At 45.3% G+C, this 12,737-nt stretch overlaps 1 protein-coding gene across 1 annotated transcript in view; it reads left to right on the forward strand.

Annotated features, from left to right (window-relative positions):
- The window catches only part of LOC124253822 (GPI ethanolamine phosphate transferase 1-like), a 43,250-nt gene extending 31,080 nt beyond the window's left edge, over positions 1 to 12,170 (forward strand). The window contains 8 exon segments of the mRNA XM_046687667.1: positions 586 to 694; positions 807 to 909; positions 1,053 to 1,143; positions 2,643 to 2,753; positions 4,551 to 4,609; positions 6,920 to 6,995; positions 8,448 to 8,564; positions 11,580 to 12,170. Coding sequence (XP_046543623.1) covers positions 586 to 694; positions 807 to 909; positions 1,053 to 1,143; positions 2,643 to 2,753; positions 4,551 to 4,609; positions 6,920 to 6,995; positions 8,448 to 8,564; positions 11,580 to 11,732 — 819 coding nt within the window. The 3' untranslated portion in view covers positions 11,733 to 12,170.
- Positions 12,171 to 12,737: the final 567 nt, after the last annotated feature.

Genomic DNA, 12,737 nt, shown 5'->3' on the forward strand with positions numbered 1-12,737 from the left:
GAGAACTGGCCCATGGGTTGAGGGTAAAGTGCTGTTCTTTGGGGTCTGAGGAAGAACTGGACTGCAGGTTATAGTTTGGCATGAAATGCATGTGGACCCAGACCCAATGGATCTCAAACTGTGCAAGTGGATGTTGTGTCAGACAACCTAATCGCATTGTAAATCACCGATTTTATGCATTTGTATTAAAGAATCTGTCTATGTAATTGTCAACAAAATAAACAGCAGAACGCAGACTGTTTGCAGAGGGAGGGTCTACATGCATTTCATGCCAAACTATAATTGGGAGTGTTGTCCCTTTACTGGGGAGCGTTGGCCTGTGGGGTTGTGCAGAACAGCTGGCCAGTATCAGACTGGGTTTGGGGGAATGTTGGCCATGGGGTTATCCCTTGGGGTATGAGGGGCATATTGGCCCTTGTAGTTGTGGGGAAGTGTTAGTTCTTATGGTTCAAGGGAAGTATGGCCCTTGGGTTTGCTGGAGAGAGTTTGTATTAATACTATTGTTTCAGAATGGGTTATACCAAAGCCGATTTTTAGTTGCTCTGAATTTAATGTAAAATTTGTCAGTATTTGCTGTTGTTTCAGCTTGTGATGATCCTAGCAGCAGTGGGATTGGTGAAGTCGACATCGGACGGCATCAAGCAGCGGCAGGGGGTCCCCACCTACAATCATATCATCAGCTGGGCCATGCTGGGTGAGTGCACACGTCACCAGTATTCTCCAATGTCCTCCAAAGACTGTTAATTCTGGGTAAATTCCTGGGTTTTGGGGGAGCATGCCCTGATAGACTACATGGATTATTTCAGGTTTGAGTCCAATCTGGCCACTGCTGACCAGCACCAACCTACCTGAGAGACTGGCCAGCGTCGGGCTCACCTTCATCGGCCCCTACCTCCTCGTGAGCATCACGTATCCTTGAACACCGGACATTCCTGCCTGACTAAGGCTGTAACACAAATGTTGTTATATGAGTTGTACTTACTCACCCTGAAGTTATCACTCTATCTATCAAACTTTGTTACATGATATGACATTTCCTTGACCTTGGTCAGTTACGAAAGTATGTTCCTTCTGGTGCTGCTGAGTCTCCTGTACTTTTGGCTCCACATGGAGCACAACTTGACGGAGGAGCGCTCCAGGAAGGTGGGTACAGTCACTGCACCTCAGGGTGGGACTCACATGAGTAGGGTGGGGACAGTCACTGCATCTCAGGGTGGGACTCACATGAGTAGGGTGGGGACAGTCACTGCTTCTCAGGGGACTCACATGAGTAGGGTGGGGACAGTCACTGCATCTCAGGGTGGGACTCACATGAGTAGGGTGGGGACAGTCACTGCATCTCAACATTGGACTCACATGGGGAGGATGGGGACAGTCACTGCATCTCAGGGTTGGGACAGTCACTGCATCTCAACATGGGACTCACATGGGGAGGGTGGGGACAGTCACTGCATCTCAGGGTTGGGACAGTCACTGCATCTCAACATGGGACTCACATGGGGAGGGTGGGGACAGTCACTGCATCTCAGGGTTGGGACAGTCACTGCTTCTCAGGGTGGGACTCCACATGAGTAGGGTGGGGACAGTCACTGCATCTCAGGGTGGGACTCACGTGATTAGGGTGGGGACAGTCACTGTATCTCAACATGGGACTCACATGGGGGGAGGGTGGGGACAGTCACTGCATCTGAGGGTGGGGACAGTCACTGCATCTGAGGGTGGGGACAGTCACTGCTTCTCAGGGTGGGACTCCACATTGGGAGGGTGGGGACAGTCACTGCATCTCAGGGTGAGATCTCACATGGGGAGGGGGGGCAGTCACTGCATCTCAGGGTGGGACTCCACATGGGAGGGGGGGGGCAGTCACTGCATCTCAGGATGGGACTCACATGAGTAGGGTGGGGACAGTCACTGTATCTCAACATGGGACTCACATGGGGAGGGTGGGGACAGTCACTGCATCTCAGGGTGGGGACAGTCACTGCTTCTCAGGGTTGGACTCACATTGGGAGGGTGGGGACAGTCACTGCATCTCAGGGTGAGATTCACATGGGGAGGGTGGGGACAGTCACTGCATCTCAGGGTGAGACTCACATGGGGAGGGTGGGGCAGTCACTGCATCTCAGGGTTGGGACAGTCACTGCATCTCAACATGGGACTCACATGGGGAGGGTGGGGCAGTCACTGCATCTCAACATGGGACTCACATGGGGAGGGTGGGGCAGTCACTGCATCTCAGCGTGGGACTCACATGGGGAGGGTGGGGCAGTCACTGCATCTCAGGGTGGGGACAGTCACTGCATCTCAGGGTTGGGACAGTCACTGCATCTCAGGGTGGGACACAAGGGGGAGCAGGGGACGGAGGAAGTTGGGTGTAGCCACCACCACAGCACAGAGTGGGACTGGACTTGTTTGATGCATGTCATTGTACCCCAATTGTATAGATTGATGCTCATGATGTCAGTCACTGGTTTGTGTGGTCCAGGGTCCCACTCCACAAAGTGACCTATTGTAACACTTTACTTTATCACTGTCTTACGGGTGGTGTGGATAGGGTACCAGATTTGATCTTGAAAGACACCTGCTGTCATATCGGCGGAATATTTGTGACTGCAGTTAAATAAACGTGCTTGTGTTTACAGTTGTTATCCCACACCGACTTCACTGCCAACAACTACCTCAAGTCTCACCGCGACAGCTCACCTGATTCAAGATGGCTGCAGCTGGCAGACCTCAGACGAGCCTTCTACTTTGTATCCTTGCTACGGATAACTGTTGTCTGAATTATCTTGATATATACAACCTGTAGTAGCTGAAGCTGTTTCCACACCAGCCAGACATGTTAGAATGGAGATGAAAGGATGGGTCTGAAGAGCTGTCGAAGAAGTGAATTTATTGAGGAGCACTTGTCTATGGCTGCTGATTGAATACAGTTTTAAATGGAATGGCCAGATATAAAACAAACAGGGTGTTCTGGTGTGATGATTTGTCTTGATAAATGTCATGTTGATGTTGCCAGTCACATGTCTGCCTGATCTTCGCTCAATTTTACATTTTGCTGTTATACCGCTGGAATATTACTGGAATATTGCTGGGATATTACTGGAATATTGCTGGGATATTACTGGAATATTGCTGGGATATTACTGGAATATTGCTGGAATATTACTGGAATAATGCTGGGATATTACTGGAATATTGCTGGGATATTACTGGAATAATGCTGGCATATTACTGGAATATTGCTGGGATATTACTGGAATATTGCTGGGATATTACTGGAATATTGCTGGAATAATGCTGAATATTACTGAATATTACTGGAATAATGCTGAACATTACTGAATAATGCTGGATATTACTGAACATTGCTGGAATATTACTGAATATTGCTGGAATAATGCTGGAACATTACCAAATACATGCTGGGATATTACTGAATAATGCCAGAATATTGCTGGAATATTGCTGGATATTACTGAATATTGCTGATATTACTGAATATTGCTGGGATATTACTGGAATATTGCTGGAATACTACTGAATAATGCTGGATATTACCGTAATAATGCTTTGATATTACTGGAATATTGCCGGGATATTACTGAATAATGCCGGCATACTGGCTGGATAATGCTGATATTACTGAACATTACTGAATAATGCTGGAATATTACTGGAATAATGCTGGAATATTACTGAATAATGCTGGATATTACTGATATTACTGGAACAATGCTGATATTACTGAATAATGCTGATATTACTGGAATAGTGCTGGATATTACTGAATAATGCTGGATATTACTGGAACATCGGCTGGATATTACTGAATATTGCCGGAATATTACTGGAATATTGCTGATATTACTTGGGAATATTGCTGGGGACATTACTGGAATGTTGCTGGATATTACTTGATATATTACTGAATAATGCTGAACATTAGCTGAATAATGCTGATATTACTGGAATATTGCTGGGGACATTACCGGAATATTGCTGGGATATTACTGGAATATTGCTCGATATTACTGGAATAATGCTGGATATTACTTTCTGAATAATGCTGGATATTACTGGAATAATGCTGGGATATTACTGAATATTGCTGATATTTCACTGAATATTGCTCGGATATTACCGGAATATTGCTGAATATTACTGGAATAATGCTGGATATATCTTACCGAATAATGCTGATATTACTGGAATAATGCTGGGATATTACTGGAATATTGCTCGATACCACTGGGATATTACTGGAATAATGTTGGGATATTACTGGAATAATGCTGGATATCACTGGAATATTGCTCGATATTCCTGGGGACTGGAATAATGCCGATATTACTGGAATAATGCTGGGATATTACTGGAATAATGCTGGTGGATATTACTGAATAATGGAATGATATTACTGGAACATTTATGCGATATGGGTGGAATACTGCTTTGACATAGCTGGAATATTCCTGGCTGCAGTAATCCAGTCACTCCACTTGGGATGATTTTCAGAAGTATTTGTTGGTTCCTTGACTCCGTGACAGGTCTTCCCTCATTAACTGACAGCATTCTTTGGTACAGGCAATATAGCAAGCATTAACAGGTAGGTTGTCCGGGCACCAGACTCACATGGCGGAGGGGGACACCAGTATCCGTGATGCCCACCAGCGAGTTATCGGCCAGGAGGAACACACTCACTGGCCTAGTAGCCTCTGCTCTTACACGCCATGCACAACGTCGTCAAGCCTAGGAGTTACTAGTCTGACTAAACGGATTTAAGTCAAGGCGCAGTGTGCTATTTTTTAATTTTCGAATGTTTTTAAAACACTGAGGAAAGGCATGAAACAACTTCGCGGCACATCCATTTCAGCTGTAATCATGGAAAGCCAAAGAAAGCCGAGAAAACCAAACTTTACCGATGGAGAAATAATGTGTTTTGGAGCTGTACGGAGATAATGAGGATCTTCTCAGCTCCAAACTGATGAACATCGACAGGATCCCCCGCTACAATGTGAAGGGAGCCTGTAGCATTAAACATTAGGCTACAAGTACCTGCACTTCCGGGATACGGGTGGAACTGGGGTACGAGCCATAATCATTATCACCTCTGATTGGATCCACTATCTTGAAAATGTCAGATCTCCTGAATCTAAATCTTCTAAACAGATCAACATCGTCGTATATTTCTAAAGGGTTTGACCTTTCTCTAAAAATACGGTTTCTGTAGAACTGTCTTCCGCGATATCAGTATACAAGTGCCGCCATTACGGGGCTACGTCTGGCTTATGCCTGCTGGGTAGGTGGCGTAAATCTAGAGCCCTACGCCTGGTGTTACTTTTAGCTACGTCTAAGATATGCATACCAGTGTAACAGGCGAAGCTTTACCCCTGGCCAAACCTTCCCCGGGGAAACTTTAGCCTAGGCCAAACTTTACCCCCCTAGGCTTAATCTTCCCCGGGGAAAGTTTGTCCTAGGCCAAACTTTCCCCACCCTTGAATCAACTTTAAAGGCTACTTGTTTCCCATCCTTGTTCTTATATCAAAAGGGGGAGATTAAAAAAAAAAAAAGGGTGAGATTCTGGCCTAACTAGGCTATTTCTTCCCCAACCTTGTTTTCATGTATATGTTCGTCTTGAAAAAGTCAGAAATGAAAACAAGACATAGTTATTCACGTCAACACATTGATAAGATATTCCTGTTGATGTCAAGTTCCATTAACAATTTACAGGTCATCTTCATATATAACATGTACATAGTTCCCATTTTGTTTCAATAAAAGAGATTAAAAAGAAAAGCATGCATAAAAGCAAAGATATTATATCATTACTATTGTTTTACATTATCATTTACTTATTTTTATATTTCAATAATTTACTTATCCCCGCTTACTCAAAATTGGCTTATGTCAAAATCATTACTATATTCGAAACAGCATAAGAGAGCAAGCAACCTGTGTATATTACATCTTATTTACCCATCAAATGTACGATTGAATGTTTACGTCTTATGGTGGACAGATGAAGAACTAATGCAATGTGTCTTCAAAGGAATGGCGGCAGGAGCAGGATGGATTTAGGGATATATGCCGCTCAAACGTATGCATTCAAATTACTACACCCAAGTCAGAGGCAAAAATGGACTATTTAGCAAAAATGTGTACCAAAATATAAGTCAAACCTACTGTCGGTTTATAAGAGCAAGGGTGGGGAAGAAGTAGCCTAGGTAGGCCAGAATCTCCCCCTTTTGAGATGAGAACAAGGGTGGGGGAAGAAGTGGCCTAGCAAGGCCAGAATATCCCCACTTTTCATAGACAACAGAACAAAATATCCTTGTTTAAACAGGAGGGAAAGTTTGGCCTAGCCCAAACTTTCACTGGGGTAAGAATATCCTAGGACAAAACCTCCCCGAGGAAAGTTTGGCCTAGGCCAGATTCTCCCCAGGGAAAGTTTAGACTGGGGAGTTCATGTCCTGCTACACCGGTTTAACGTTATGCCCAGACGCACATTTTACTTACGCCAGGACTAGAATTCACGCCCGACATATGCATACGGCCACAGGAAGGGGAGTACAGTCACTGCCCCCTAGCACCACCATCACCAATAACAAGCAGCACTGACCCCCAACTAAATCCAGTTCTCTATGTAGCCTCCACATTGATGTACTGAGGCTGTGATATGTGGCAGTGGTGCATGAAGACTATGGGGGGACTCTCCCTGTGGTGTGGGATGTTCTGACATGTTGACATGTCTGTGTCACTGGCCATGATGGCCTCCATGATGAGCTCGTACACTGTGCCTAGTGACAGCTTGGTGTACAATACACAGTAACAAATGATGTAAACTATTTACTAAATGCCTCTTAAAGAAGTTGGTTGACATTGTCAAGGTGAGTGAGCTTTTCCTGTGTTGTTCCAGTTTTGACCCTGCCTCCGTGTACTGCTTCCTGACTGTCTTCAACCCTTTTGTCATGGGAGCTCTGATGATGTTGAAGGTTGGTGTATTGCACATCATGTAGTCCAGTACACAATTACTGTCATATTGAAGGGTTTGAAGGGTGGAAGCACCACCACTCTACAAGTCATCTTGCTTGTTTAGTATTAGGTCCTGTCTATATTAATACATTAAAGATAAATATAGATATTTCTAAGATGCTTTGGTGAAAGATCAAAAGCGCCAACAGTACTTTATCACACGATAATGAGCACTTCTTGCATTACGTCACAATGTATTGGCGTCACTGCACCATTCTAGTCTGCCCCCTCGTAATCAAACAATTTTGCATTACACAATGTAAGCAACGTCAAGATGCATGTTGGTTGTCATCGCCTGGTACAGCCTTGTACAGTAAACTACTCCATTGCATCATGTTTCTTGGTTTGCAGTTGCTTCACTCAGCTAACATCACTGGTGGAAACATTACGTTTATGTTTTCCGACGGATAAAATGTCTCAGTTCGACTCACAATTTTGCAGCGACATGGTAACGTTCGCAATGTTTACATTCCCACAATGCAATCGTGGAATGTTGCTTGACTGGTCAGCTTCATCTGGATGTACAGATCTAAACATACGTTGATAGTAGAAATGCGATGTTCATATTGCCCCATATGGTTTACGTTAAGAACAGATTAATTAAGATAATTTAGAGAAGATATTTAACCCGAAAGTAAACCGTCATCAAACTGTTTATCATTTGTTTTTCTGATATGTAGGGGGGCAGACAGGTCAATAGAACAGCATGTCAGTTAGCCCTGTGTGAGGATTCTTAATTTAGGTCACCGACACCGTCGTTTGTTTTCTGCCTTAGATTAATCGTAATTATCCTTAGAAAATCTTAAATTTGGCATCATAGAAAACTTGTATTGATGGCGAGAACAATACACTGGATGGTGTGAAGTGATATTTGCACCATTGCTTATGTGATTGTTATGGACTTGATTATTTTTGTCTTTACGGGTAATATTATAAGTTGTAGCACTGTGAGGAGGGTATACAGGGTTTTATGCATCCCGTGTTAGGTGGATAAAATCTAACAAGTGACGGATAAAACCCTGTATACGCTGAATCACAATGCTACAGCGAATTTATCTTACCAAATGTTTAAATTTCTCATTATGTAAATATAGCATTAAAACAAACTGAAATTCAGTCATATATTTTACTACCATGGTACTGACTAGTCGATCTGAACCACTGGTTCATGGCTGAGTGACTGCCGTGGATGGATGCTTTTTCCATGGGGCGGGATATGAATGATATGTTCTCCATCGCTTAGGCGGTGTACGGCCGTGCACCAGGCATACATGGTAGTTTGTTCAAGGTCATGTGAACCAATCAGATGGATATTCTTACATGAGGTGGGATAAAGATATTTATTGATACATATTCATAAAAGGTGTACCCCAAACCTCCTACACAAAGATCAGTGATTTTTTTGTCTGCAGAATGTGATCCCCTTTATGCTGGTGACGTGTGCGTTCCAGGCAGTCCACGTAGTGACCAGGATCCCAGTCCGGGCCTTGTTCCTCCTCGTGATGCTTATGTCCGACTTCATGGGGCTGGTGAGTTGTGTTGGTTCTAGACTTCATGGGGCTGGTGAGTTGTGTTGGTTCTAGACTTCATGGGGCTGGTGAGTTGTGTTGTTGCTAGACTTCATGGGGCTGGTGAGTTGTGTTGTTGCTAGACTTCATGCCTCTGGTGAGTTGTGTTGGTCTCTAGACTCTCATGGGGCTGGTGAGTTGTGTTGGCTCTAGACTTCATGGGGCTGGTGAGCTGTGCGTTGTTGCTAGACTCTCATGGGGCTGGTGAGTTGTGTTGTTGCCAGGACTTCATGGGGCTGGTGAGTTGTGTTGGTTCTAGACTCATGGGGCTGGTGAGTTGTGTTGTTGCTAGACTTCATGCCTCTGGTGAGCTGTGTTGGTTCTAGACTTCATGGGGCTGGTGAGTTATGTTGGTTCTAGACTCTCATGGGGGCTGGTGAGCTGTGTTGTTGCTAGACTTCATGGGGCTGGTGAGTTGTGTTGTTTCTAGACTCTCATGGGGCTGGTGAGTTGTGTTGTTGCTAGACTTCATGCCTCTGGTGAGTTGTGTTGGTTCTAGACTTCATGGGGGCTTGTGAGCTGTGCTGTTGCTTGACTTCATGGGGCTGGTGAGCTGCCTGTTGCTGCTAGACTCTCATGGGGCTGGTGAGTAGTGCTGGTCTCTAGACTTCCATGGGGCTGGTGAGCTGTGTTGTTGCTAGACTTCATGGGGCTGGTGAGTTGTGTTGTTGCTAGACTTCATGGGGCTGGTGAGTTGTGTTGGTTCTAGACTTCATGGGGCTGGTGAGTTGTGTTGTTTCTAGACTTCATGCCTCTGGTGAGTTGTGTTGGTTCTAGACTTCATGGGGCTGGTGAGTTGTGTTGTTGCTTGACTTCATGGGGCTGGTGAGTTGTGTTGTTGCTAGACTTCATGGGGCTGGTGAGTTGTGTTGGTTCTAGACTTCATGGGGCTGGTGAGTTGTGTTGTTGCTAGACTTCATGGGGCTGGTGAGTTGTGTTGTTGCTAGACTTCATGGGGCTGGTGAGTTGTGTTGTTGCTAGACTTCATGGGGCTGGTGAGTTGTGTTGGTTCTAGACTTCATGGGGCTGGTGAGTTGTGTGCTGTTGCTAGACTTCATGGGGCTGGTGAGTTGTGTTGGTTCTAGACTTCATGGGGCTGGTGGAGTTGTGTTGTTGCTAGACTTCATGGGGGCTGGTGAGTTGTGTTGTTGCTAGACTTCATGCCTCTGGTGAGCTGTGTTGGTTCTAGACTCCTTCATGGGGCTGGAGAGTTGTGCCAAGTGAGACTTCATGGGGCTGGTGAGTTGTGTTGGTTCTAGACTTCATGGGGCTGGTGAGTTGTGTTGTTAGCTGAACTTCATGGGGCTGAGTGAGTTGTGTTGCTAGACTTCATGCCTCTGGTGAGTTGTGTTGGTTCTAGACTTCATGGGGCTGGTGAGTTGTGTTGTTGCTAGGACTTCATGCCTCTGGGTGAGTTGTGTTGGTTCTAGACTTCATGGGGCTGGTGAGTTGTGTTGCTTGCTAGACTTCATGGGGCTGGTGAGTTGTGTTGGTTCTAGACTTCTCATGGGGCTGGTGAGTTGTGTGTTGTTGCTAGACTTCATGGGGCTGGTGAGTTGTGTTGCTGCTAGACTTCATGGGGCTGGTGAGTTGTGTTGTTTCTAGACTCATGGGGCTGGTGAGTTGTGTTGTTGCTAGACTTCATGGGGCTGGTGAGTTGTGTTGTTGCTAGACTTCATGCCTCTGGTGAGTTGTGTTGGTTCTAGACTTCATGGGGCTTGTGAGTTGTGTTGTTGCTTGACTTCATGGGGCTGGTGAGTTGTGTTGTTGCTAGACTTCATGGGGCTGGTGAGTTGTGTTGGTTCTAGACTTCATGGGGCTGGTGAGTTGTGTTGTTGCTAGACTTCATGGGGCTGGTGAGTTGTGTTGTTGCTAGACTTCATGGGGCTGGTGAGTTGTGTTGGTTCTGGACTTCATGGGGCTGGTAAGTTGTGTTGTTGCTAGACTTCATGGGGCTGGTGAGTTGTGTTGTTTCTAGACTTCATGCCTCTGGTGAGTTGTGTTGGTTCTAGACTTCATGGGGCTGGTGAGTTGTGTTGTTGCTTGACTTCCATGGGGCTGGTGGTGAGTTGTGTTGTTGCTAGACTTCATGGGGCTGGTGAGTTGTGTTGGTTCTAGACTTCATGGGGCTGGTGAGTTGTGTTGTTGCTAGACTTCATGGGGCTGGTGAGTTGTGTTGGTTCTAGACTCATGGGGCTGGTGAGTTGTGTTGTTGCTTCTAGACTTCATGGGGCTGGTGAGCGTGTGTTGTTGCTAGACTTCATGGGGCTGGTGAGTTGTGTTGGTTCTGAACTCATGGGGCTGGTAAGTTGTGTTGTTGCTAGACTTCATGGGGCTGGTGAGTTGTGTTGTTTCTAGACTTCATGCCTCTGGTGAGTTGTGTTGGTTCTAGACTTCATGGGGCTGGTGAGTTGTGTTGTTGCTTGACTTCATGGGGCTGGTGAGTTGTGTTGTTGCTAGACTTCATGGGGCTGGTGAGTTGTGTTGGTTCTAGACTTCATGGGGCTGGTGAGTTGTGTTGTTGCTAGACTTCATGGGGCTGGTGAGTTGTGTTGTTGCTAGACTTCTTTGAGTTGGTGAGTTGTGTTGGTTCTAGACTTCATGGGGCTGGTTAGTTGTGTTGGATCTACATACATAACACAAGTTTCCAACACAAATATACACATATTCCACTATTGTGCCAAAAGAAGCAGTTTGTAATTTGGAAAATATATAACAGTGATATCGCCAGGACATGTGGATGTACAGTAAAGCCTTGGAATTGCAGAAAGTACTGTTTCTAAAGATGCTGTTCCATTTTCACAGGTGTTTAACAAGTAATGGCTCTGACTGTGTATTCACAGGTAAATGACTCCCGACTGTGACAGTGAATCTCCAATAATTGGCTAGGTGTCTCTGACACTGATCAGTAAACTCCACCATGATGTTATACAACCTCACAGGTAGATGCTGTACAATGTTCTTGCTCTGTTCCAGCATTTCTTCTTCATGGTGCGTGATTACGGCAGCTGGCTAGAGATAGGCACAAGCATCAGCCACTACGTGATTGTCATGACGATGATTATCTTCCTAATGCTGCTGATGGGAATATCGCATATACTCACCTGTTGCCGCCTGTCATTCCTCTAGCAGAATTACCATCCTGGCTAGTTGTGTCATCCAAGCACCATCCAGGCTAGGTGTATCATCCAAGTACCATCCAGGCTAGTTGTATCATCCAAGTACCACCCAGGCTATTTGGGTCATCCGAGTACCATCCGGGCTAGTTGTATCATCCAGGTACCACCCAGGCTAGTTGTATCATCCAAGTACCACCCAGGCTAGTTGTATCATTCAAGTACTATTCAGGCTAGTTGTGTCATCCAAATACCATCCCACCTTGTCATGTTATGAAGACTAGTCACTGATGTACATATTGTGTAAAAAATATGGTATAGGCTTGGAGAACTATCTCAGGACGTACAATTATCAACTGCAAAATTCTGTTGATTTGAAAACCATGTTTTGTTGTTTCTGAATTATTGTTATCACTAGAGGACATCTGTCGAGCACAGTTGTATAAAAGGTGTCTGCACAGGACGTCGACCTTTGGGGGAATTGTCACGGTTCAGGTAAGAAAAAAGGTCGACGTCCTGTCCATTTGACATTATACCAATCAACAGGGGATTAAAAAAGACAGAAATAATCCACAGTGTTTACACAAGGTGATAATCCGGATTATGCGGTTGAAAGCACAGACAACAGGAGAAAAGTATTATATTTCGTCCTTTGCAAGAAACTTGATCATTTCAAAGATATTGGGGTGCGCCTTCCCCACCAATCTCTTGAGACGAGAGTGCCACCCTTCTAAATGGTTGTTGGTTCCAATGTGGTCTATGGAGGTCACCCTCGACCAAGTAGCTGGTGATGTAGTCACTGATGTCTTGGCATCGTGGGTCGTCGGTTCCATCGTCTACCAGGAGGAAATCCTCACCAGATTCGGTCTTCTGGAAATCTTCTGGGATGACAAGGTCATCTCGTCTGCTGGGAAGTCGAGGCAGGACGGCTCTTCTGGCACGGTAGAGGAGGTTCCTGCTACTATCAAATGTTGGCATTGATGAAACTAGGGCTTTGGTGTCCTCAGTCCAGGAACCT

The sequence above is a fragment of the Haliotis rubra genome, unplaced genomic scaffold, assembly GCF_003918875.1.
Source record: "Haliotis rubra isolate DU_JTF1 unplaced genomic scaffold, ASM391887v1 Scf555, whole genome shotgun sequence".
Taxonomy (NCBI): Eukaryota; Metazoa; Mollusca; class Gastropoda; order Lepetellida; family Haliotidae; genus Haliotis; species Haliotis rubra.